Genomic DNA, 26,875 nt, shown 5'->3' on the forward strand with positions numbered 1-26,875 from the left:
GAATCTCATTTTATATTACTGTTCCCCTTTCGTTTTTGTGTTTTTCAGGCCCTCTTTTATTTTTTCTCGTCAATCACTATCTCGGTAGTAGCGATTCACTGCTTGACTTGATTTTCAAGCCACTCGACTTGAGCTTGATTTGATTTCAAGTCAAGTACTAGAATCATATTAAGCTACTTGATTTTCAGCAGTATTATTGTGTAGTGTCACATCAATAAAAAAATTATGAAATGAGAAGGAACCTTGCAAAAAACACATTCATTTATTAAACTTAGTGTATAAAATAACCGAAAATATCAATTTTTTTTTAATATCATAACATAAATTAAATCTTTATGAATCATAACAAAATGAAAATGATGAAAAAATGAAGTTTCTTAATATTGAGAAACCTCCAGGCTTTGTTTGATTTCATAATTTTCCAGCCAGAATCTAAGACACATGAGGTATCTTATAGATTTGTCGCCTAACCTATTGCGGGTTTTTGTGACTGTAAGAGCAACTCTGGAAAATTGTCTTTCAACAGGTGCTGAAAAAGCTTGTGCTGATAAAAATCCTTGCCTATTTTCGCCAAGTTTGGAAAGATATTTCTGAAACTACCTAAATCTACCAATAGATTTCATAGAAATGTGAGAAAACTACTAATAAAGTCAGAATGGCGAATGCTTCAGTCTCTCGGTGCTCGAGGAATCCCCTTATTTAGTCTAAGCGCGTACGAGATTGCAGAAATATATGCCATGCGATGCGTGCATATCAAGTTCGAGTAATATCAAGTAGCTTGATATGAAGTCAAGCAATAAATATCTAAAATCAGGTCAAGCTAAAGTATGAAATTTTTCACGATCTTAATTTTCGAGTCAAGTAATTGGTTTGAATGTCAAGCTACTTGGCTTGATCAATCCCTATACTCAGTAGTTACAATTTTTACCCAATACTATCTTCAAGCATAAGTGAACCATCTTTTCTCATCGTATAGAGAGAAACCTTATAAATATAACTCAGTTTGATATTCCTGTTATTTTGGGATTAAACATCAAAAATTTAATGTTTTTACTTACTTTAAATAGTAGTTTTACTAAAATTACACAAAATAATAATTTTTTGCCGCAATGGATATCCACTTGAATCAGCTTAATTAGTTTGTTATCGATCGGATCACAAAATGAAAAATATTTGAGGAATCTGTCAAGTTATGATCACAACAAATAAACTCGTGGTTGAAGGATAGAAAAGCGACAAATATTTGACAAAAAAAAAATTATCCGAAGCGAGATTCTAAAGAATATTAATAATATTAAAAAAATCTTCCAGTATATATAATTGTTTCTATTCAAATATCGCTCAAAATCCATGATATTCCAAACCTCCTGATGGAACCAATCGCATCATCCAGATATGTATATATACGTATTCGCGCCGCGTACCGAAGCCAGTCAAGAAGAAGAAGAAGAATAAAATTGGAACCCTTCTATTGCCTAGGCATCTTTTTAATAAGTCCAAGGAGGGCACGTAGAACGTTCAGCTTTTTATTCAGCTTTCACCCTGTTGAATTACAATTCAACGGAACGGAATCCAGCCATCGTGGAAATTGTAGGACGTGGTGGGTTCCGTATATATATGACTGCCTGCCCTAATTCCGCAGCTGAGTCTGCCGATATTTGGTTAGGTATCTGCAATATTGGCGCAACCTTTTCGCAGTTTGGCCGTAACGAAGGACGAATAATCGATAGGAAATGGCGATATCAGTTTTCTAATGGAGTCCCCGCTCTGTGTACTCAGCTAAAAGTTAAATGGGTATAGAGTACTTGAAGGAGAAAAGACGGTTCAGTGCTTATTTCAGAATTTTTTGAGGTTATTCGGAGAAAACTCTATATACAGAGTATTTAACTTATACGATACATTTTGAAAGTGAAAATATCAACCTTCCAATCCATTTTTGAGCGCTTGTTCCCTGAACATATTGCTTTATCTTCATGTCTTATAGTTTCGAATTACTAATAAGCCTAGAAACTTGAAATTTTCACTATGAGATTGGATCTCAAATACAGCAGTTGATTAGGAGCATAATCTGACTAAGGTTTTTGTAAATTCAGAGTCAAAAGTGCTCGATCGGTTAATAACTCTTGTGAATTTTGAGCTAAGAGAATTATTAAAATTTTGATGGAATTGACAGTATACAGCATGTAAGCTTAAATTAATCAAATTATTTTTGAATCTGCAGGCTGGTTCGAATGTGATAAAACACGATACCACCTTCTTTCTCAAATGAAAATGCCTAATTTTTATATCATACCTACTCATACATGAAATTTTGATATCGGAATAACCCATTTATCATCATTTATCTGTAATATTTTTTGAAGGAGGTCACTTTTTTCGCTGAATTTCATGTATATTATGGTTTAAACTTCAGAGTAATAAAAATAGATAGAAGGAGCATAATATGTCATTTTCAATTAGCAAATTTTGTCCCCAACATGAACTATCAAATTTGACATGAAGCGCGCGGAAATGAAAACATATCAATGATACGATATTTCCCTCAATTAGCGAGTTTCTTCAAGAAAAACGCACTTCTTTTGTCCCATAGTGAATAAACATTTCATATTAACTCGAAATATATTGAAATTAGTACCTAAATATATCAGAAATTCAGGAAACAAACTTCAAGCGCCAAACGACGTGAAACAACCGATGGCACTAGGAGAGCAAAAGTTGCCAAACCTTGAATTTCAGCAGATGTATAAAGAAAATAATGACTATTCTGCTTATTATAAATTCGACTATCAGTAAAGTACCGAATTCCAAATATTCAAATTTGCAAATTTAATCGGGAATCACTCAAATGAATATATTTCATTCAATATAATATACATTCATAACGATATAGTATAGAATTGTGGATTTGAAAATATATCACAATCCGATAAAGTAATTTAACTATGTTGGAGACATGTAAAAATTGCGTATACTCCACCTATATATGTTTTATGTTTATTACTCTATGGTTTGAACTAAAGAAAATATCTTGTGAACCGTTCGAGATAATTGTACGATTTTTTCAACTGAAACCCCGAAAAGTTTTCAAGTCTTCTGCATATTTACGGATTACGCTACAGGTGGTCCGAAAGACACTGCAATTTTTCAAAAATGATCATTATAAGATAATAAGTCCATTTATTCAATTGGAATAACCTGTTTTTTTTGGCTGTTGGATAGCCTAGACGGTGGTCTTGACATAAACATCCATTGATTTGTCCTTGAATATATTCGTTTTTTTAAATTGAAATGGAATCTTTTATTCGAAAACTCTTGAACAATAAGGCAAAACATGTTTCAGAATTTTTCAAGGTTATTCAGAGAAAACAATTTGTATTGCTGATACGATAAATTTTCGAGGAGAAAAATTTATTTTCCAGTCTATTCTATTCTATTCTACTCTATTGATTTACAGTTGGTTCGTGTCATCTTCAATTAGTAAACAGACCTTTCCTGATTTGTAGGGCTGAAAACCTTAAAATACCCTATAAAATCATATCGTGTTGGATATGAAAGGTTACAACCATTAACAAAACTCGAATTCGTACAACTTACATTGTTTCCAAAGAACAAAACTCTTAACAATCCTGAAAGAAATATATTCTTAGAGATGCTTCCTAACAGTTTGTTTATGTCCTGAAATATAAAACTTACATTCCGTTCGCTCACTGGAAACGAAAGAGAAAACAACAAGTGAATCACGTTTCAGTTCAAATGCGTTGACATAATGGCTTTCTTACACGAACCTCAAGAAAAAGAGGTGCAGGGATTTGTAACAGGACTGGGAAACAAATGATGGAGATGTTTCTCCGGGAGCTAAGAGACTTACTCAAAGTGTTGAAGCATTATGGTTTTCAGAATATTCAGTTTGAAAAATTCGATATTCGAATTCCTTTTCTTGGCGAATAAGGGGTGAACATTTGTAATCAATTGTCATCAACGGAAACTTCATCATTTTAGAATGATAACAATATAACAAAATGGCGAATGCGCCATTGAACCAATTCTTACACCATCGCATTCGCCATTTTGCAACACACTGTAAAGGGTGTTTTTTTTAGAGCTATAGAAATTCAAATTGCAATAAAACAACGATGGATTATTCGACTGACATGGATTTCATTTATTTAAATATGATTTCTGGCATATGACCGCCACGGCTGGCTCGGATGTAGTCCAATCTGGACGTCCAATTCTTGATGACTTTTTCCAACATTTTTGGCCGTATATCGGCGATAACACGGCGAATGTTGTCTTCCAAATGGTCAAGGGTATGTGGCTTATCCGCATAGACCAATGACTTTACATAGCCCCATAGAAAAGTAGTCTAGCGGTGTTAAATCACAAGATATTGGAGGAAAATTCACAGGTCCAAAACGTGAAATTAGGCGGTCACCAAACGTGTCTTTCAATAATTCGATTGTGGCACGAGCTGTGTGACATGTTGCGCCGTCTTGTTGGAACCACAGCTCCTGGACATCATGGTTGTTCAATTCAGGAATGAAAAAGTTTGTAATCATGGCTCTATACCGATCACCATTGACTGTAACGTTCTGGCCATCATCGTTTTGAAGAAGTACCAGCCCATAAAGCACACCAAACAGTCAGTTTTTCTAGATGTAACGGTGTTTTGACATACACTTGAGGATAAGCTTCACTCCAAATGCGGCAGTTTTGTTTGTTGACGTAGCCATTCAACCAGAAGTGCACTTCATCGCTAAACAAAATAAAATGGACGTAGTGAGCGATACGTATTCCACACAGAACCTTTATTTTCGAAATAAAATTGCACTATTTGCAAGCGTTGTTCAGGCGTAAGTCTATTCATGATGAATTGCCAAACCAAACTGAGAATAAATCACTTGACAACTGTTAAATCGGTCGACATCTTGAACAGTATTGCCAACTTAATGTTATATACCTCGAAAAAAACACCCTACAGTTGCTGTAGATATATTGATTGGAAAAAATTGTTCAAATAGGTGTTACTTGCCATATACCTTAATGATGCGTTCCACTCTGGCTGCTTCTATTCATAAGAAGAATATTTTCTAGTGCAAAAAGCTCTTGGGATTTCTATGTAGGTTAATCAAAGAAATGTTGATGGCGAAACATCCTCAATTATTTTGGGTTGAAAAAAACTACCAGTACGTTAGTCCTAGAATGCTACATATCCCTTACATTGCAGCGCAAATCCTCAACGATATGATGATTTAATTCATATCCCTAATTGTCATCCTAATAGTGATAGACATTCATCCTCAATCTGTTCATGTTCTCGTATCTAACAAATCCGGTTTAATGCAAATGAGAATCCTTCGAAATATCGTCCTTATTGCAAGAATTAGAACGCAGAGTTTAATTCCGACTGTTTCCTGTTAATTTTCAAGTCAACGAGGATCCCTGCAGAAACTTAATATTCAATTAAAGTGGAATTTGCTATGAGTCTGCTAATTTTGTATATTCAATATCAATTGCCATTTAGCCTTTTGTGCTTTAGTTCATCGGACTTATTTTCAAACTTTACTGCAAATATTCATTAAAGTTTCTGTTTGGAACTTTTGTTTGAGGGAAAACTCGGAACTTCTATAAAGTCTGTGAAGTAGATAAAAAGGTATTTTCTTTGGATTATTTTTTTTTATTAGGATCCTCTTCAATTATGGCGCTGCAACTTGGTTGAGAATAACTTTTTAACTTTTGTTTGAACTAGAGATTCATTGCTCCATCAGCATTAGTCTACCTTCTTGGGAACTGGTGGATACAAATTTTTTTACCATTGTTGAAAATTCACATTATCAATGAAAATATGATCAGACAAAAGAAGTATCTTACTATTTCGAATACAAAACAATGTTTTGAAAATGTGGTGTTGAAATATATAGGAGTATTGCCAACTGTAACTTCCGAATACAGAATCATATTAAATTAACTTAAAATAACCGGATCCTCCGCCATTTTGCAGACAAACACATCGTTGTTGAGTAAATAATCTACAAGGGTGTGCCAGAACTGTTGGTTAGATACAGTAACAGGATCTGCACAAAACAACATTACAAGAGGACTAAGAGCGCCTCAATAATTAAATTCGAGAAGAGCACTGAATTGGACTCTGACGATATTCCTGAAATTTTGGAATTCATGGAAACATAAACATTGAAGTGATTATTTTACATATACAGGGTGGCCATTTGAAAACGAAACAGACGAGATTACAGACGAAATAAAATTTTTCGATAGAAATGCTCGGACAGGACGATTTCTGTTTCGAGGGGGACAACTTAAGATGTAGGTTACGGACGCATAGCGCTTCAACCCTTGCTACTACAACCCTCACCCCCAAATTTTGAATAGGGAAGATGGGGTGAGTGATACCTCATTTGAAAGGTATTTTTATACTGATTTCAGCACAGTAATTGTTTTTTCATTTTATGCATTAGTTCTCGAAATATTCTTAACTAAGTATTTGAAAATGAAGTAGTGTTTTCATGGCACTTGTAGTGTTTTGTGAAAAATCGACATTTTGAGCTTCAAAACAACCATGACTGTGGCTTCCTTCCTAACTAACTAACGCATGAATATTTCGAGAACTAATGCATAAAATGAAAAAACAATTACTGTGCTGAAATCAGTATAAACATACCTTTAAATTGAGGTATCACTCACCCCATCTCCCCTATTCAAAAATTGGGGGTGGGGGTTGTAGCAGCAAGGGTTGAAGCGCTATGCGTCCGTTACCTACATCTTAAGTTGTCCCCCTCGAAACAGAAATCGACCTGTCCGAGCATTTCTATCGAAAAACTTTATTTCGTCTGTAATCTCGTCTGTTTCGTTTTCAAATGGCCACCCTGTATAACCTCAATTTGAACCTAGTAGTTGTAGCTGTTGTTACGGAAATATTGAACAATTTTTTCGATATTCTAGTTTGAATTTTGATAACACGATTCATTTTGAATTTTTTATTCTGCTTGGAAGTACAATTATAATTTTAACTTGACCGAATCATTCAACACAAAAATATAAGCCTTCTTTCGAGATTCTGCTTGAATTTTTTATAGTTTCATTACTGAGACATTGTGACGAAATTTTATAGCGCTGTTAGTGAAATGAGCATACGAAAAAAAACACAAGTTCCTTCATTAATGAAACAAAAGTTCAGCTACTGGATAGCAAAGGTTGCTCTATTAAATCATGATGATCACAGTACATCTGAGTCCATTAATTATTTCATTACACATAAAAATAAAAGCGGAATAAAAATTTTATGAGAAAATGATGCGATAGGGAAAGAAATAAAACTCATCGTACCACTTAAATTTCATCGAGCTACCGTAATGAAACTTCGAAATTATTAACCCCCACTATGATGTTAACTTAATTATTTTATGCGAAACTTTCATCAGGGTATCATAATCCATTTACTTTTTGATTATGTTCCAACTATCCGATTATAAAATAATAATTTCCACCGTCTGAAATGAGTTTACTCCATCCAGCGTGAATTCAGGCTCCCTGAGACACGTCAAAAAATAAGGAAATCACTAAAGTAAAGTGAAGAGATTTTGTGCGCCCGTTAATTTATGTGCATTTTGAGACCAAGAACTATAGGTATAGGTTTATCCAAAAGTGGATCTGATACATGAATTAAAGAGGAATAAAAACTCCCAACAAAAGTCAGTGCTATTTCTAATTTTTTTCATACTCGTATATTGTGCTTGAATTGTCTATGGTTCTGACGACATTGTTGGCGAAATTTTGCGAGAGTCTCGGAATTGGTATTCCATAAATATACTAACTGATAAAGAAACTGCAACACCCAGAAGCAGCTATTTGAATTAATTTTTTTTTGGTAAAACATAATAGATATAGTATACATAGATCCATAGTGTAGGTACATAGATAGTATAGTAAGAAGCAAATGATTGAATTTGGAGAAGAAAAATCGTGAAGGTTTTTCCATGTGAACAATTTTTGTTACTTAAATATGGTAGTCGTTTTTTGCAGGTTTTTTAAATTTTACAACAAACCAGCTGTTCAAGGAGATCCAAAATCGATGTTCAGTTGTTGTTGAAATGCCTAGAGCACGTGTACGCGGAATTTATCGCCAGCCATGTGAATTTGAAACAGGTCGAATTATTGGTCTACGGGAGGCGGGGTTGTCATTTCGAGAAATCGCTAACCGTACGAACAGAAATCCAACTACTGTTATGAGATGTTCTCAAACGTGGTTTGATAATGCCCAAAATCGAAGAAGAGTAGGCACCGGACGTCGAAGAGGCACAAATGAAGTTCAAGATCGACGTCTAAGACTTATGGCCATTAGAGACCGATTTGCGACAACTCGATCTTTGGCTGATGAGTGGTTAGGAGAACGAGGTCAACCTGTAACTGTCCGAACGGTTTACCGCCGGATAAGGTCTTTTGGACTGCAGAATTATCGACCCCATCCTGTGTTACCTCTGACGGTTGAGCATTGCCGGCAACGATTACAGTGGTGCAGAGAACGTCAACATTGGAATGTGGAATGACATCAGATCGTCTTTTCTGATGAATCTCGATTCTTCTTGGGTGTACATGATGGCCGAAGAAGAATTAGACGACGTCGAGGAGAAAGACGTGAACCTCAGTTTGATGTTGAGCGTCATGTACACCGGACAGTAGGCCTTTTAGTATAGAGGGCTATTGCACATGCAAGTAGGTCACTTTTAGTCTTTATCCGAAATAACATGACAGCGCTGCGTTACCTCCAAGAAATAGTGGCGCCATATGTTCTCCCTTGCCTTAACCGGCTCGAGAATCTAATATTTCAGCAAGATAATGCCCTACCTCATGTTGCAAGAGTTCGTTTGAACTTTTTCGAAGCGACCCATATGAATCTTTCGCCATGGCCGCCCAGATCCCCTGATCTTTCGCCCATAGATCATGTTTGGGACATCATGGGTAGAAGGATTGGAAATTTACTCCAGCCCCCACGGACTTTGGCGGCTCTGAGACATGAAGTACAGATAGGTTGGGATAGTATCCCTCAAGAAGAAATAGACCATCTTAATGCATCAATGCCGAGACGTGTTGGGAAATGTATAGATAATCGCGATGGACAAACACATTATTAACAGATTCATTAAAAAAAATTGAAAACCCATCTTTTTTTATCTAAATTTCAATCATTCACTCCTTGCTATACTACCTATGTTTCACAAAAAAAATTAAAAATTCAAAGAGCTCTTTCTGGGTGTTGCAGTTTCTCTGTCTTTTAGTATAATTACATAATATATTCCTATTCTAATCATTGTCCATCCTCTATTTGATATTATATACAATGTATTTTTGCAGACGTTCACTATTTTGCAGGTGTGTGTCTATGATTACACCATTTAGCATTAGAGATAAGATACTAATATAAATACTCGATATATTATTTTTTAAGTAAAGAAATCAGTCTTCATTAGTAAGTTAGCCTTAATAAGATATTTCATATTGAACTAACGAACTAATTTCGATTTGATATAACTCTTTTCTGTTCGATAGGATATGTTTATCTTCTCATATTGAATTATATTTGGAATCAGAATTATTCAACTGCTTTTGAGCAATTAATAGTATCTATTAACAAACAGCGTGAGTTATAATATCTCACTGCTATAACTCACTATAATAAATCGGAAAAGATGGCTCTGTGCTTCTATACTTCTGTGCTTCTATTCGGTTGGCCGAAAAGGAACATTCTATTATTGTTATTGAGGGGAGGAATGCCACTATAAACTTCAATTTTGACGTTTATAGATAACTTTTGGGGTTTGCCAATAAAGTTCATTCTCTATTCTTGTATTTCAGTATTTATTGTTATAGTCGTAGATAAAGTATAGTATTCAACTTGCCGTAATGGTCATAACTCACTTGATGAATTACAGCACTCGCCTGCGGCTCGTGCTGCAAATTTCATCAGCGTGAGTTATGACCTACATTACCGCTCGTTGAATAATAATATACTAATGTCACTTGCCTATTAACGAAAATTTCAAGTTACTAGGTCCTTCCATTAAAATCGTATATATGGACGGACTGAATCGAATCTGAGGACGTATTTGTCATCAATGATTCCAACTTTATCGTTTAAGACTTTTTTCTTCTCAAAATTCTGAAAATACAGACCTTTTGACAAAATGATAGAGCGATGCGTTTGGTACACGTGTGCTCAAAGTTGTTCCTCACCTTCTCCCTCTTTTCGAACTCCTCGACCTTTCGAAATACGATCCGCAGAGCCTACGGCGATGTTCCAAGTGTCTACAACTACGTTTTCCCAGAACTAAGACCCTCACACGTTTCAGAAGCGCCAGGCCTGGAGTTTACTTTCAATTATATCGATTGAGACCATCGTGAGGAACACTTTGTCAAATCTACGCCAGTTCGCTCTGTTCTCACAATCACTTTGAGGTCGATAACGGGGAGGTAAATTTATTGCGTGGTTGAATTATATTGTTACATCTTGGGCTCGGAGGGTTGTAAATCATTCAAACGATGATCACGTCTACGTTCTACCGATGTACAATTAGTTTCTAGCGTCTGGTGTAACCGTTGAGGAATGGCTGTGTTATCTTTACATAAATTGAGATTTATACGAATATAATAGCACAAGCGAACTGACAGGTGTAGTCCAACCAGTAATTTGATATTCGTTTGTTGGGTGGTAATATTGATTTCTAGAACACGACAAGTAGATAATTATTTTCGGGTAAGTTTTCATCTGAATTTAAAAATTATTAAAATTTAAAACTACTAGTTTTTAATATATGTTGGCAATTCATAATTTAATACTAAGCACATGTAATACTAAGTCAATAGAATCCTAAGAACATCATGCTAAGGCCATAATTGTCAGAATCAATCACGCGCATGAGTCTCTATGATCGAACCCAATCTACAGAGCAGTTACTAAGGTACCGTCGCTCTAAATAAAGGATGTTTTTTTTTGAGGTATATAACTTTAAGTTGGCATTACTGTTCAATATGGCGACCGATTTAACAGCTGTCAAATGATTTATTCTCAGTTTGGTTTGGCAATTCATCATGAATAGACTCACGCCTGAACAACGCTTGCAAATAGTGCAATTTCATTTCGAAAATAATGGTTCTGTGCGGAATACGTATCGCGCACTACGTCCATTTTATTTTGTTTAGCGATGAAGCGCACTTCTGGTTGAATGGCTACGTCAACAAACAAAACTGCCGCATTTGGAGTGAAGCTAATCCTCAAGTGTATGTCGAAACACCGTTACATCGAGAAAAACTGACTGTTTGGTGCGCTTTATGGGCTGGTGGAATCATTGGTCCGTACTTCTTCAAAAACGATGATGGCCAGAACGTTACAGTCAATGGTGATCGGTAGAAAGCCATGATTACTAACTTTTTCATTCCTGAATTGAACAACCATGATGTCCAGGAGCTGTGGTTCCAACAAGACGGCGCAACATGTCACACAGCTCGTGCCACAATCGATTTATTGAAAGACACGTTTGGTGACCGCCTAATTTCACGTTTTGAACCTGTGAATTGGCCTCCAAGATCTTGTGATTTAACACCGCTATACTACTTTCTGTGGGGCTATGTAAAGTCATTGGTCTATGCGGATAATCCACAAACCCTTGACCATTTGGAAGACAACATTCGCCGTGTTATTGCCGATATACGGCCACAAATGTTGGAAAAAGTCATCGAAAATTGGACGTCCAGATTGGACTACATCCGAGCCAGCCGTGGCTGTCATATGCCAGAAATCATATTTAAAATGCCACAAGATTATCTTGCGGATAAATGAAATTCATGTCAATCGAATAATCCATCGTTGTTTTATTGCAATTTAAAGTTCTATAGCTCTAAAAAAAAACACCCTTCAGAATACTTTCGATCCGGCCCTCACTGGTATTCATTTACAGAAGGATCATATTGAAGGGCTGCACTCTCTTCCAAACAAAATTTTTCCATTCCTAGTGGATAAGCACTGAAAAATACAATATTTTTTCATATATAAGAAATATTTTATTCAACTGAATTTTTCGAAGGATTGAAGGAAAACACTTTTCCGTTTATAAACAACTAACTAATCAACAGAAACAAAGCGTTCCACAACCAACTTTCAAACAATACGCAGTTGGGAACTAATCAGAAGCCAGAACGTTGATTCCTCAAACTGACTTAATTCAACAACAAATACTCGTCTTTCTTGATGAGGTTCATTCTAAACTAACTTTCGGAACAAACTTTGAGGATTCAAGGGAACAACTCAATTTTTGAGTGAACTTCCGCCTTCAGGTGTAATTTCCGCAATTGGTTTTGATGAATGAATCCTTTTTTATTTACCATGAAAGTTTGGGTAGGACCTTAACGCTGTATCTCATCAAACTCTAAATCAATGTTTGATACATCCATCAATTAATGAAGTTTAAATCTTTCGATGCAATCTCATTCGCTCTTTGTAATAGTCTCATCATTAAGGAAATAATAATTGAGGAATAATATTCTTCAAAAATTAGCTAATTCTTCACGTTGAGCTGATGTAGATACTCTTCGTTCAGCAGCTTTGGCCTTGGTTTGTTCTGCTACTGAATACTGCTGTTCTGTTTGGTTGAATAGTGCTCATGTTCATAAAATTGATGCATGGTTTAACGTTTCTATGGGAATTATCAGTGGAACTATTAGATCTACACCTTCACATTGGTTACCACTGCTATCACATATATTTCCGCCTCATATTCGTAGACAGGTTGCAGTCAAATTTTGGGATAAATTTCATTTCTACCCGAACTTATTTTCAATTGTATCTTACCTCCCAGATATAAGAACTGCCAGATTGAAGTTACGCAAACATTCATGGATTAATAGTTTCCTTCAATCCAATGAAAATGACAAGGAAATTTGGCATTCGAAATGGAGTTCTTGTAATATTTTCAACAAAGGTCTAATTGTTGATCCTTCAGAGGAATTTTCAGTTTTCAATCTTCCTAGGAAATTTTGATATTTTATATTATTATTAAATCGACTTAGGACTGGTCATGGTCGTTGCAATAGTATGCTCTTCAAATGGCATTCTATTGTAAGTGTGGTGTAGAAGAAACCATTGACTTGGTGGATACTTGTCCAATTTATGAATTTTATGATGGTTTCCAAGCTAACCATTCAGTTTCAGATTCTTTTCTAGAATTGGTCGCTAACTTCAAATAAATATAATGGGAACTATTACATCTTTAACACTATTACATTTCTCGTTTTTTTTTCCACATTTAATTATTATATATATATGTCGTCAGCTTTTGGTGAAGAGGAAGGATGGAAAGGATTCTGTTTCGATGAAGAAGAAGCCCTTTAATATAAATATGTCAGCTTCTTCTGTAAACAAAATCACAAACCAATAACTACAACTATATGGGGAGACAGAGTTTTTGCTGAGGTTTTTATCTGTACTCTTGTATCATACCTTGAAAAATATGATGCTCCGTTTAAATTTCTTCTGCTGATACTGAGATTTTATCTACACTTTATTGTTTGAAGTTAATGTATTGCTTTATCTCAAAAGAATATATCCCATCATTGCTGCAAATCTGTTCAGATAACCTTATTACCTACATTATGCTGAACAAGGATGCCCGTTCTGAATATGCCAGCGTATACGTGGATGGAGTAAACCTCTATTTGCGTTTTTCCAATAGAAGACATTCTCGTTATCAAGCGAGAGCACTCTGTCCTATAACAAAGCAAATTTGCATGCCCGTTCATGAGCATGGAAATGTCAATTCTGGAACTATTTATGGAGGTTAACTTTCGAACGATACTATAGAGCGGATGCAGAATTCCATTATCTGTGATGTAGAATTCGTTTTCGATGTGCTCCAGAGCTTTTAGATATACAAACTGTGTCACATATATCATTCCAGTTGTTGATTAACATTTTGGAGTGGAGGTTCATGAAGAAACTGCTACAATAGTTTGACAAAAAAATTGTTCGGTTGTCTAGTGATATGTCGTTTTGGAATATACATATATTTCTCACGTCATTTAACGATGACACTATGTATATTTCTCTCATACCTTCTACAAGCAAGGAAGACCTCAAGGGGGTCATTTTCTCAAGGAAAAAAAAACCTAAGCCATTTTGAACCTCTAAGATAAGATCATATCCATATCACCACTAGTCGATCTGGTGTTGCAAAGATAACTGAATTTCAAACAGATTATACATTCCAAGTCCTTTTATTGCTTGGCTCATTACGCTATTCCTATATCTTTTTTGTGGGATCATCAAATTTTATTTGGTCTCTCGACCACAATATCCTTTGCCAACCAATGAAGAGGAAGATGAGATATCTGATTTTAACCAATAAGAATCCAGATTTCCCAATCGGATAAGTTTTCCACTGGGATAAACCACGATGATTTCAAATAATTTGGGATCATAGACATATCGTTATAACGAGATATTCTCCAATAATTTGGCTTTCAGAAGGATTATTAGTGGATTTTCACGAATTTCATTTGGCATCGATTGCATCGTAATGTAGAGCCAGAGCCACGATATCATTGATTTTATTCTCGTTATTTGAGAAACCCTTAGTGATTGCAGATCGTTTGATATAGGCAATTAGTTATTTTTTCATCACTCTGAAATCTGAATAAGGACATAATCAACTTTGTGTTATTAGGGCATTTACTTTTGTTTGTCTATCTTTGTCGTCAAAAGTTGTTTCAGTTTGCAGATCTCAAAAGGTTGCCCACGGGCAATACATTTGGCAACAATGAAGAAGTGATTGCTGAGGTTGAAGCATATTTCGAAGGCAAGGACGAAAATTTCTACAGAAAAAGTTTTGAAACGTCATTCCTTGGATCAATTTAAGAAAAAGAATTGCAATAAACATAGGCCCGCAAATACTCCATTCTTGAAATACAGGGTGTTGAAGTTTGATTTTTTCTCATAGCACCTTCCCTTCACCAGATATGAAGCTCAAATGAGGCGTATATTTTCGAATTTATTCATCATTTCATAATGCCAATTATGAATGTAAATCTACACGATGATATTTTTTCTGGAGCAGTGCCCAATTCTTCCCTACAGAACTCTTTTTGGTGGACCAATGGAAGCTTAGAACTTGTAAAAGGTGCACAATGTAAATAAGACTTTTTTTTAAAATTATCCAAGAAACCTCTCAATTCAGGAACACCCTTTGAACGATATATAATTAATAAAAATAATAGTCTTCAATATTTCACAATCCATATTTCAAAAGAAGAAGCAAACTTTAACAGCTCCATCTCGAAACCTAAAAAGAAAAAAAAAACTCTGTTCTCATGAAAATCAAACACAGCTGAGTCGTCAAGTTCCTTGAATGCCGGGCGTCTCATGAAATATACATCTGATCCCAATAAAATACTCTACTTTCCCCCACCCCAAAATCACGCTCCACTGGATCACCTGATTGAGCTTCTGGAAAACAAAGGTTCTTTGTCCGCGCACTGAGTTTGGCTTTGTTTGCGAAGGAAAATGTTCGATCCTTGAATTTCATGTAAACGAAAGAGAGGGGAGATTTGGGACGACCAATATATAGTTGGGACAGGAAACGTGACAGCCAATTTAGATAGTGAAAATGATATCTCACCATCGTTGTCGATCAGAGGTTGAAAACATCGTGAACCAATCGGAACCACCTTTATTGAACTGTCACAGAAGCTAATGGATGCTTTCTTGTTTCCAGTTCAATTTTGGTTGGCTTCGATTGCAATGATTATGTAGCTTTGAACTTTGGGATTTTTGGGTTGGTAAATGTCATCGTTTCTCTGCTTGCCATTTTCAAGTCAGGACCAGTCAGTGGCATAGCCATGTGTTATTTTAGGACATGAATAAACCTCAGAGTAATAAACATAGGTAGAGGGAGCATATGTCATTTTAAGTAAGCAAATTTTGTCCCCAACATTAACTACCAAATATGACATGAAGTGCGCACAATCCGACAACATAATCTAACCATGTTGGGGGATATGTAAAACTTGCGTATACTCCCTCTATCTATGATTATTATCTACTCTATGGGATAAACTTATTCTGAGAAAGGATTGATAGTTGTGCCCAAAATTTTTATATTTTTCAAATCTGTCATTTAACGTGTGTTTTTTTTCGAGGTATATAACTTTAAGTTGGCATAACTGTTCAAGATGGCGACCGATTTAACAGCTGTCAATTGATTTATTCTCAGTTTGGTTTGGCAATTCATCATAAATAGACTCACACCTAAATAACGCTTGCAAATAGTGCAAAATGAGATTGCCGTTTTCCCGATTTTCATAAGCAAATTTTGTTTAGCGATGAAGCGCACTTCTGGTTGAATGGCTACGTCAACAAACAAAACTGCCGCATTTGGAGTAAAGCTAATCAGTCAATGGTGATCGGTATAGAGCCATGATTACTAACTTTTTCATTCCTGAATTGAACAACCATGATGTCCAGGAGCTGTGGTTCCAACAAGACGGCGCAAAATGTCACACAGCTCGTACCACAATCGATTTATTGAAAGACACGTTTGGTGACCGCCTAATTTCACGTTTCGGACCTGTGAATTGGCCTCCAAGATCTTGTGATTTAACACCGCTAGACTTCTTTCTGTGGGGCTATGTAAAGTCATTGGTCTATGCGGATAAGCCACAAACCCTCGACCATTTGGAAGACAACATTCGCCGTGTGATTGCCGATATACGGCCACAAATGTTGGAAAAAGTCATCGAAAATTGGACGTCCAGATTGGACTACATCCGAGCCAGCCGTGGCGGTCATTTGTTAGAAATCATATTTAATATGTAATGCCACAAGATTATATTGCGGATAAATAAAATTCATGTCAATCGAATAATCCATCGTTGTTTTATTGCAATTTAAAGTTCTATAGCTCTAAAAAAAACACCCTTTATATCAGGAAACAGTATAGGCCGAGGTGATCAAATTCAAGCATTCACAACATTCTCTCTACTTAACAATTTCAATTGGATAAATTGTTGAGAAGCATAACGTTTTGATGTAAAGACTATGCCTCCTCTTCTTGTCACCCTCTGGGCATTTTCTTCATTCTTGTATGCGGTCGGTTTTTCTTCTTGCTTCTTGTACGTCTTTTTCGTTTTATTTTGCTCCTCTTCCTGATTGCCAATAACTTATCAGTCTGTTCAGCTTGCTTTTCTTGCTCTGATGCCTTTTTTATATCTCTTGTTCGCTTCTATTTTTGATATCCTTTTTGTTTTTCTACTGATGACTTATTTCTTTCATGATCTATTTCTTTGTCATCGGTAGCCTCTGTTTACTTAATAGTGATATAATTTTTCTACTACCCACCAGCAACCGATGAAAAAATTAAACAATTAAAGAATCAGAGAAAAAACAAGAGGGATGCCAAAACATCCAAAACAGATGATAGTCGAAAACAAAAATAGGAGAAAACACAAAATTAAAAAAAAAAACTTATGAATAAAGTACCCCAAAGTAATTTTCATTTGAAGTATCACCTACAACTGCGGCACTTTCAAAGGTTTCTAGGTCATACATTATAACGAAACATTTCTCTGAAGTTTAAGCGAATTCACTTTACCGTAGCTAAACAAGTTCCACTTCAGAAACAAGAACACCTCTTGAGGTTAGGGATGAAATTGGATATAATATGAGTAAATTATATAACCATTCTTTTAGCGCGATACCTACGTACTCTTATAATTCCATTGTGAAGATTTTCCAACGTAAAAGTTTCTCCCACACAATGACGTAATACGCAGTTCAATTTTACGGAAATTACACCCCCCTCTTGAGATTCTAAAGTCATTTCTCTTCAAAATCTAATTTTGCAGTGGATGGAATTTGGTTATCATACCCTTGTATATTTTCAATTCACTCTCAAATCCCTGAAGCCTCACATGGAGACTGCATTATCAACCTATGGCTTCGAATATTTTCCACCGCTTTTGTTTTTCATGATTTTGACGCTAGACGATCGAGATTAATGGAAATAAGAATATTGTAGCATAAGGGATAGCAGGAAGATATAAAATTTTCAGCATCATATGAATAATGTATGTTACAGATTGGAAACACCAGCTAGATTTACTGTTATGTGCAAAAATAGAGGAATAGGTCAATAAAACACTGAATCTTTGTTATTAATTCCATTTTATAAAAAGTTTTCCAGTGAGAGGTTTCATTTTGAATACCTCACTATACGGACAGCTGTCACTTTTTGACATTTGACACGTTGGAACGACACCATCACTGAAAAAGGAACGATATACGCTTCAATAAAGCAGTGAAAATTAACTTCGAAAATGGATAGAATCATAGTTCGCAAAATTGTCTTCAAGGTGATTTCTTCTGAAATAACATATTTTGATCAACATATTCCATATGTCTTCAGAATAAAAAAAAATTCTGCATCAAAAGTTGTATTTTTCACAAAATTGTTGTTTTCTTAGAATTCTCAAACATTATATCATATAGATTACTTTTCCATTGATTTTTTCGTAGAATAGTCATATCCTACCTCAAGATGTATTCCCCCTTGTTTACAACTTACAGCACTTTAAGACACGCACAAACCGATTTCTTCTAAATTCATCTCGGGGCGCTTGAAAGGGCGTTATAAGCTCAGTCTTTTCCCGAGAGATGCGTATAAAAAAAAAAAATATCGAGTAGGTACCAATTTAAGCAGGTAAAATTTTATCTCTAGTATTATTGCTTATGAAAAAACTTGAAAATGATATTTCTGTGAGAAAAAAAAACTGATGTACTTCAAAATTTATTTTTCAATTAAAACTTTATAGGCACTGTTGGTATAGTAATTCCTGTCAAGACTTAGGATATGTCAACATAGAGGTAACACCTGAGATTCTAAGTTATCTCGTATGGTATCAATTTCCTTCTTTGTTTACTGAAGAAACATGAAGTTACTTAGGTATTTCCTTTCTGAAAGTTGTATCAGCCGTTTCCAATCAAATCAAAATTTTCATGCGTAGAATAAGCTATAAGAAAAAAACCGATTCAATTTTCCTCACAAGCTCTTTAGATAAATTCAATTTTAATTGGAAACCGCATAGGCTTCTCTTTAAGTTGACACAAGTTAATTTGAAAATTTCATTTCGGCTTGGGGGCTTAATAATTTAGTATTATGTTCCAATTTCTACTGAACGAGAATGTTCTTGATAGAAAGATTTGGAAGTTATTCGTTTACGGTAACATAACACTTCAGAAAATGCTGAAATTATTCATTCTGAGAATACTATGTTGCATACGACCTTTATTCTCAGAGGTATTCATCGATGAAAAGAAACCATTTGAATTTAAAATTATCCAACAGGAGCAAGCTTTCTTTACCTTTCTTCAATATTGTGTTATATATGACTTATTTATGAAGAAATGTAGGAATTATATGATCTAGAAAAATATTCCCAAGTTGTTGGACATACCAAACTTTAAAGTTCCAACTGATGTGAAATACCTAACATAATTTGTTACCTAATATTGTCTACTTGGATATTAGATACTTGAATTCCTCATTTTGCGTTGGACTTAGTGAAAGTTATCCTTATATTGTTATTGAGATAATCTACAGACTTTTAAGCCGCTAAAATCAATTGTAAATCAACAACCTTCGATAGCTCAGTTGGTAGAGCGGTGGACTGTAGAGGAAAGAGATAGTAGTCATCCATAGGTCGCTGGTTCAAATCCGGCTCGAAGGAAACTTTTTTTCTCAAAATCTGTCCGGATTTTACTGAATTCAATTTAACTTTCACTCTGGAAATTTTTCTGATATGATGTCCTTCTAAACGAGCGGTTGGGGAACTTTTTTAATTATCACCCCAAAATATTTTTATGTAGGTAACTTGATATTACCCCATGGCGAAGAGCAAAAAAAACGAAATCGACTCTTTTAGCATCTTTCATATTATAGCCCCCACGATAATTTTGAAAAGAAAACAATAACTAGAAATTTAATTTAAACATTTTTCCTCAAAAAAGTTTCATTTTTACCCCCAAAAATTTCATTTTACCCCATTTGGGGTAATTTACCCGTGGTCACCGACCGCTGTTCTAAACCAATCCCACAATACATCAAGAATAATAGTGAAAATAGTAGAAGAAATAGTAGATGACACTCGAACCTCTATGATATTTTGTGTAAACGAATCTATGTGATTTTGTCTTTGTCTGTGATGTCTATGCAACTTGTGATGTGCCAGATGGTAAAAATAAATTTATAATTCGAGATATTTGACGACGAAAAAAATCTGAAATTGAGAGACTATTGTTGGTAATAACAGTTGTTATTTTTGATTATTGTCCGAGTGATAATCTGTATATGAGTAAACATACATTAAGGATTTCTTCTGGATATGGCTTTTCGTGTATAACCTCAACTTAATCGTGAGTTCCATCTTATTGTTTGTAGATTATTGAACATGAGTGTTACACTGAATATATTCGTAGATTCCTAAAGATGCTAATAAAACAGCGCGAAAGCTCGAATGAATTAAATAGAGTCTTCTAATTTAACTTGACTTTTTCCCAATAATTTTTGTTGTTTCAATCCTACAGTCGATAACTTTTCAGAAGAACTGATTCGCTTCGAATTTTTAGGTTTTTTTAGGCAGGAAGCATTGAAGAAATGTCAAACTGCAAAAGAATAGCAAAATAATAAGATAATATCAAAAATTCAAGATGAAAAGGCTCAAAAGTCAATTTCGAAATGTTCTATGATTTGATGCTGAATAAAAAACGCACCCTCCAAGCATGTATTCATCAGTTTTTTCAAGATAATTATTACAAGAGACTGAATGAAATTGTGTTAAAAGTATTACGTGAGTGAAGAAAAAAATCAAAAATTTCCTTCGAGCCGGATTTGAACCAGCGACCTATGGATGACCACTACCACTTTCCTCTACAGTCCACCGCTCTACCAACTGAGCTATCGAAGGTTGTTGAGTTTTATATAATTTAAGCTGTTGAAAAGTCTTGCAATCTTTCACTGATCACCTCGATAAGACGATAGCAATAAGCAACTTTCACTGAATTATGAATCTCAACGCAAAGTATAATATTGAGGTTGCTCATAGTCAGCGGCAAAATAGAATATCTTCAAGGACAAGGTATTCATTTCCAGCAATAAGTTTACTGAAAAGTTATATCATAGAAAAACGAAATTGTAACAAAAGTTGACTGTTTTTATTTCTGTGTTGAATCAAACTTTTCCTTTTCAGGTTTCTTATAGAGGGCAAGCCGTCTAAATCCGAATAATGACGGTATGAACGAAGCTTTACTACTTCTTCTTCTGCTCTTCAATACCACATATGCCACTTTCGTTCGAAATGACAGCTGTGAAATCAAGTTTCTCACCAGACAGGCCCCGTCATCCGGATTGACATTTGATGCCTCCCAGGTGACATACGAGGTTTATCATAAGGTGAGAAGCTAGTTGAAACCTTTTTTTTTCAGGGTGGCCACTTTTTTTTTTTAAATTTATGATACTACGAACCCGAGATTCTTCGCGAGACGAGAATGTATTGGAAGGTATTCAAGGAGATGAAATAAGCAAATGTATGTGAAGTATGGGTTCCAGAACCTTAAAGTGCATTTTACAAAATGATGGGTATTTCGAACAATTACTTCATTAATTTTCATTTACTTCCGAATAATCATTTGATTTTTCTTTCATTAAATGATAGTTCCGTTTAATTAGTATGAACTGAAATATGTAAATAATTTTTACTTGTTTCTTGCTTTGATTCTAATATTTTCCATTTAGTTCAAGATGAGTAAGTTGATTTTCTTATCGAAATGTAATGCATGTTGTTAATTAAACTGAAGGAACCTAAATGTAATACAGATACGACCCAAAGAAATTCGGATAAGGGTCGAAATCACCTGAAAATCAACTTTGAATGACATCGTATGATATATCGTTGAATTCAGCGTTAAAAGTTATTTCGAAAAGTGTCCTAAAATATGCAGGTCCGTATTGAAAAAAATGAGGTTGAGGGTGGCCCAGAGAGTACGAAACATTGGAAACGAAATCTGATTACATCAAATTGAGGATAATTTACTGTCGAATAAAAAATTCCAGTAACATTTTTTGATAATATCTGAAATAAAGTGGGAAAAAAAGAAAAATCAAAATGACAGAATTTAATTTTCCTATGATATCTCAATAACCGGCCCTGATAATCTCGATTTGTTTGAACTGCTTGATAATGCTCCTATGAATGCAACTTTTTTTCTATTTGACCGACCTTCTAACTCTTATGGTTTAAAAGTTACCAATACAATCTCATTAAAAAAGTGGCCACTCTGTATAAATTTATATTTCTAAAGTTGAAGAATAAACCTAAAATTTGCATTATCTTTTCAGGTTGTAAACAACGATTTATTCAGATTCGTGAACATTTCACGGGAAATTATAACACAGAGAAAGGAAGTGGTAGGTGTTATAATAACCAAAACCAAAGAATATAACTTGGCTCTAAACATCTCTGGACGACTCAAGGTGTTTCCGACTAGGACTTCAGAAACCGAAGGATTCTGGAGAAGTTTCGCTGAGAGTAAAACTGGCTGGACGCCACTGTTCATGGATTGTTATTTTTTCCGGAACCAATGGTTTTACGGATACGTGTTGAAGACTTCGGATATCAGCATAGGACTTTTTGTGAGGGTTAATCTGAATCCTTGCGATGACAGTCTGGAAGGGATATTGCCAAGAAATAAATGTCACAATGAATCAACCACAGTAAGTGTTTCAAGTTAGGTACCATTTTTCGAACATTATGATTAAATTTTATAGTAAAGGGTGTTTTTTTAGAGCTATAGAACTTTAAATTGCAATAAAACAACGATGGATTATTCGATTGACATGAATTTTATTTATCCGCATAATAATCTTGTGGCATTACATTTTAAATATGATTTCTGGCATATGACCGCTACGGCTGGCTCGGATGTAGTCCCATCTGGACGTCCAATTTTCGATGACTTTTTCCAACATTTGTGGCCGTATATCGGCAATAACACGGCGAATGTTCTCTTCCAAATGGTCAAGGGTTTGTGGCTTAACCGCATAGACCAATGACTTTACATAGCCCCACAGAAAGTAGTCTAGCGGTGTTAAATCACAAGATCTTGGAGGCCAATTCACAGGTCCAAAACGTGAAATTAGGCGGCCACCAAACGTGTCTTTCAATAAATCGATTGTGGCACGAGATGTGTGACATGTTGCGCCGTCTTGTTGGAACCACAGCTCCTGGACATCTTATTTGTTCAATTCAGGAATGAAAAAGTGAGTAATCATGGCTCTATACCGATCACCATTGACTGTAACGTTCTGGCCATCATCGTTTTTGAAAAAGTACGGACCAATGATTCCACCAGCCCATAAAGCGCATTAAACAGTCAGTTTATCTGGATGTAACGGTGTTTCGACATACACTTGAGGATTGGCTTCACTGCAAATGCGGCAGTTTTGTTTGTTGGCGTAGCCATTCAACCAGAAGTGCGCTTCATCGCTAATGGACACAGAACTATTATTTTCGAAATAAAATTGCACTATTTGCAAGCGTTGTTCAGGCGTGAGTCTATTCACGATGACTTGCCAAACCAAACTGAGAACAAATCACTTGACAGCTGTTAAATCGGTCGCCATCTCGAACAGTAATGCCAACCTGAAGTTATATACCTTGAAAAAAACACCCTTTAGAACCGCAAAACTTATTGAACAACCCTAGTATCAATATAACTTGATACTACACTTACCTTCAAAGAAATTATAAAGCGGTCTGTCTGAGGAACCAGCTCTCAAATATAGTAATTTCAATGTTTAAACCCTAGTGAAAACATATCGATCAAAAGATCAAAGAGTAATCTGCTTGTTAAACGAAATTTCCCATTAATACCCCCAGATTGGTTATTGTTTGTTATCAAATATAAAACATATCCGTTTATACTACAAAATTACTGATTCAATTTTTGCTCACGTTTGTTTTTTGTACCGATGAACAAAAAATACAATATCCAACAACATTTCGCTGACTCCAGGCCTTTTTGCTCTTGCCCAACTGGCGAACCCTAACGATAACCGGAAATGTAATCATCGTACCGGATAGAGTTAGCTCTGGTGATTGATGTTTTATGTGAAACGTGCCTTATATCCACATTAGGCCCGGAGAAATGAAGCGCTATGATCCTAACTGCTTCATTCGCACTAAACGAATTTCGTTTCGTGTTGAACATACCTACATCAAATCGGGACTGCACTGACGCGAAATCGGGAGCTTTTGAGCGCTCGTTCATTCACATAACGGTGTTATAGATCAAATTTCAATTTTTTCAAATATTTTATGAATAGACCCAAGAACAATATAAGTATGTACTTAGTTTCAAATTTTTCATTGGAAAATGGTTTTCCGTTGACTATTTCCCTAGTCTTAATCTGCAATCATCAATTCAAACTCTCAATTTTGAATTACAAATGGTTTCTAGATGAAAAACTATATGATAGCACCTGTCAGCAGTTCTTTTGAGTTTATTTACCTCAGAGTAATAAGAAGCGCACCTCTGGTGAATGGCTACGTCAACAAACAAAACTACCGCATTTGGAGTGAAGCTAATCCTCAAGTGTATGTCGAAACACCGTTACATCCAGAAATACTGACTGGTGCGCTTTATGGGCTGGTGGAATCATTGGTCCGTACTTCTTCAAAAACGATGATGGCCAGAACGTTACAGTCAAAGGTGATCGGTATAGAGCCATGATTACTAACTTTTTCATTCCTGAATTGAACAACCATGATGTCTAGGAGTTGTGGTTACAAAAAGACGGCGTAACATGTCACACAGCTCGTGCCACAATCGATTTATTGAAAGACACGTTTGGTGACCGCCTAATTCCACGTTTTGGACCTGTGAATTGGCCTCCAAGATCTTGTGATTTAACAATGCTAGACTACTTTCTGTAGGGCTATTGGTCTATGCGGATAAGCCACAAACCCTTGACCATTTGGAAGAAAACATTCGCCGTGTAATTGCCGATATACGGCGACAAATGTTGGAAAAGTAATCGAAAATTGGACGTCCAGATTGGACTACATCCGAGCCAGCCGTGGCGGTCATATGCCAGAAATCATTTTTAAAATGTAATGCCACAAGATTATCTTGCGGATAGATAAAATTCATGTCAATCGAATAATCCATTGTTTCATTGCAATTTAAAGTTCTATAGCTCTAAAAAAAAGCACCCTATAGATAGAGGGAGCATATGTCATTTCATGGATTCGGTCCTTACTTGGCGGAAATTCATTATAAATAAAATAAAACGAATTAATTTCCACTATATTATTTAATTCTTAGCAACAATTGTTTCGCCACACTGTGGCTTCATCAGGCTACATTTCTGAACTGATAAGAGTACAAAAGTTTTCGGAATCTTATATAGGAACAAAATTGACTGAAAAATATTCGAAAGGGTATCATAAATTACAAAGTTATATTGGACAATTTACCGCCTGGGATTTCCAAACTATCGGAAGAAATTCAATAAAGGGGATGAGTTTACATCCGTTTGTTCGTTCAATAATAATATTTTGGGTATTATACCTGTTTATTTCTAGGGATTCTAAGAGTGTTAGTCTTAAGCTTAAGACTACGGTTTATTGAAATAGTCTACCAAAAACCTAAGTTATATTTAAACAAAAAGCATTCGTACTGTTGCAAAAATCCTCGTCTTCGACTCGGAATTTTGTTGCCACCAGCACTCGTGCTTCTTGTTAAAATATCACTTAGCAACATGATTTTTTCCGGAAAATTAGATCCCCTTATATTGAAACAAAGTTGGGATCCTCACAGGAAAAAGTGAACACTCTGCATATTTTCATCACGTTATTCTCAAGTGCGCCACTGTTGAAGGACCCTGTAACATTTTCAAAAGAATGAAAAACCACGATATTTCGTCAATCCTCGGTATCCCCGACCCAATTTCAATGAAAACAGAACGAAATCTTCTGAAAGCTTCGAATTCTACAAATTCTTTCTTGTTTTCAGTGCGAACCAATTCCTGCCGAAGAGGACGAGGAAAATGAGGAGGGTTATCGATGCGTTTGTCGACCTGGCTACTTCAACCCACAGTCTTCCAACCAAAGCTGGAAAGGGTTCACAAATGCCGATGGTGACGATGAAATCGATTCCTATGTCGATTCTCTTCGGTGAGTGTCAATACAATGATGACCTTTGCGCAATTGATTTGTGGAATTCAAATTAACCCCTTATTAGACTATGCCTTTTTCATGTCAACTTGAGTCCTATACTCGATTGAGGATTTCGCGAATTGTTCTTTTGGTCTTGTTGGATTTGTGATATACTAACTGACAAAGAAACTGCAACACCCAGAAGGAGTTGTTTAAATTTGCAATTTTTTTTTTGGTGAAACATGGATAGCATAGCAAGTAGTAAATGATTTGAAATTGCAGAAAAAAACGAAGAGTTTACAATTTTTTTAATGAATTTTTTAATAATTTGTTTGTTCATCGCGATTATCTATACACTCTCCAACACGCCTCGGCATTAATGCGATAAGATGGTCTATTTCTTCCTGAGGGATACTATCCCAAGCTACCTATACTATTTATTTCTGAGCCACCAAAGTTCGTGTCGGCTGGCGTAAATTTCCAAGCCTTCTTCTACCCACGATGTCCCAAACATGCTCTATGAGCGAAAGATCAGGGGATCTGGGCGGCCATGACAAAAGATTCATATGGGTCGCTTCAAAAAAGTTTTGTAGGATTTCACATA

The 26,875-nt window shown here is 35.5% G+C and overlaps 1 protein-coding gene and 2 non-coding genes across 7 annotated transcripts in view; 2 read left to right on the plus strand and 1 right to left on the minus strand.

Moving 5' to 3' along the window:
• Window positions 1-26,875, plus strand: part of LOC123678746 (probable G-protein coupled receptor 158) — a 101,296-nt gene that overhangs the window by 17,426 nt on the left and 56,995 nt on the right. For 4 of the 5 annotated variants that reach the window (XM_045615919.1, XM_045615918.1, XM_045615915.1 and 1 more), the window contains exons 2-4: window positions 21,304-21,506; window positions 22,452-22,826; window positions 26,129-26,289. In XM_045615919.1, coding sequence (XP_045471875.1) covers window positions 21,348-21,506; window positions 22,452-22,826; window positions 26,129-26,289 — 695 coding nt within the window. In that variant the 5' untranslated portion in view covers window positions 21,304-21,347. Of the gene's footprint in view, window positions 1-20,874; window positions 21,021-21,303; window positions 21,507-22,451; window positions 22,827-26,128; window positions 26,290-26,875 lie in introns of those variants that run through there. The other variant, XM_045615917.1, reaches the window with a different exon arrangement.
• Trnay-gua lies at window positions 19,695-19,785 on the plus strand. The gene is given in 2 exon segments: window positions 19,695-19,731; window positions 19,750-19,785. It is a non-coding gene; the product is annotated as a tRNA-Tyr (tRNA).
• Window positions 20,931-21,021, minus strand: Trnay-gua. The gene is given in 2 exon segments: window positions 20,931-20,966; window positions 20,985-21,021. It is a non-coding gene; the product is annotated as a tRNA-Tyr (tRNA).

The sequence above is a fragment of the Harmonia axyridis genome, chromosome 4 (genome assembly GCF_914767665.1).
Source record: "Harmonia axyridis chromosome 4, icHarAxyr1.1, whole genome shotgun sequence".
Classification (NCBI taxonomy): Eukaryota; Metazoa; Arthropoda; class Insecta; order Coleoptera; family Coccinellidae; genus Harmonia; species Harmonia axyridis.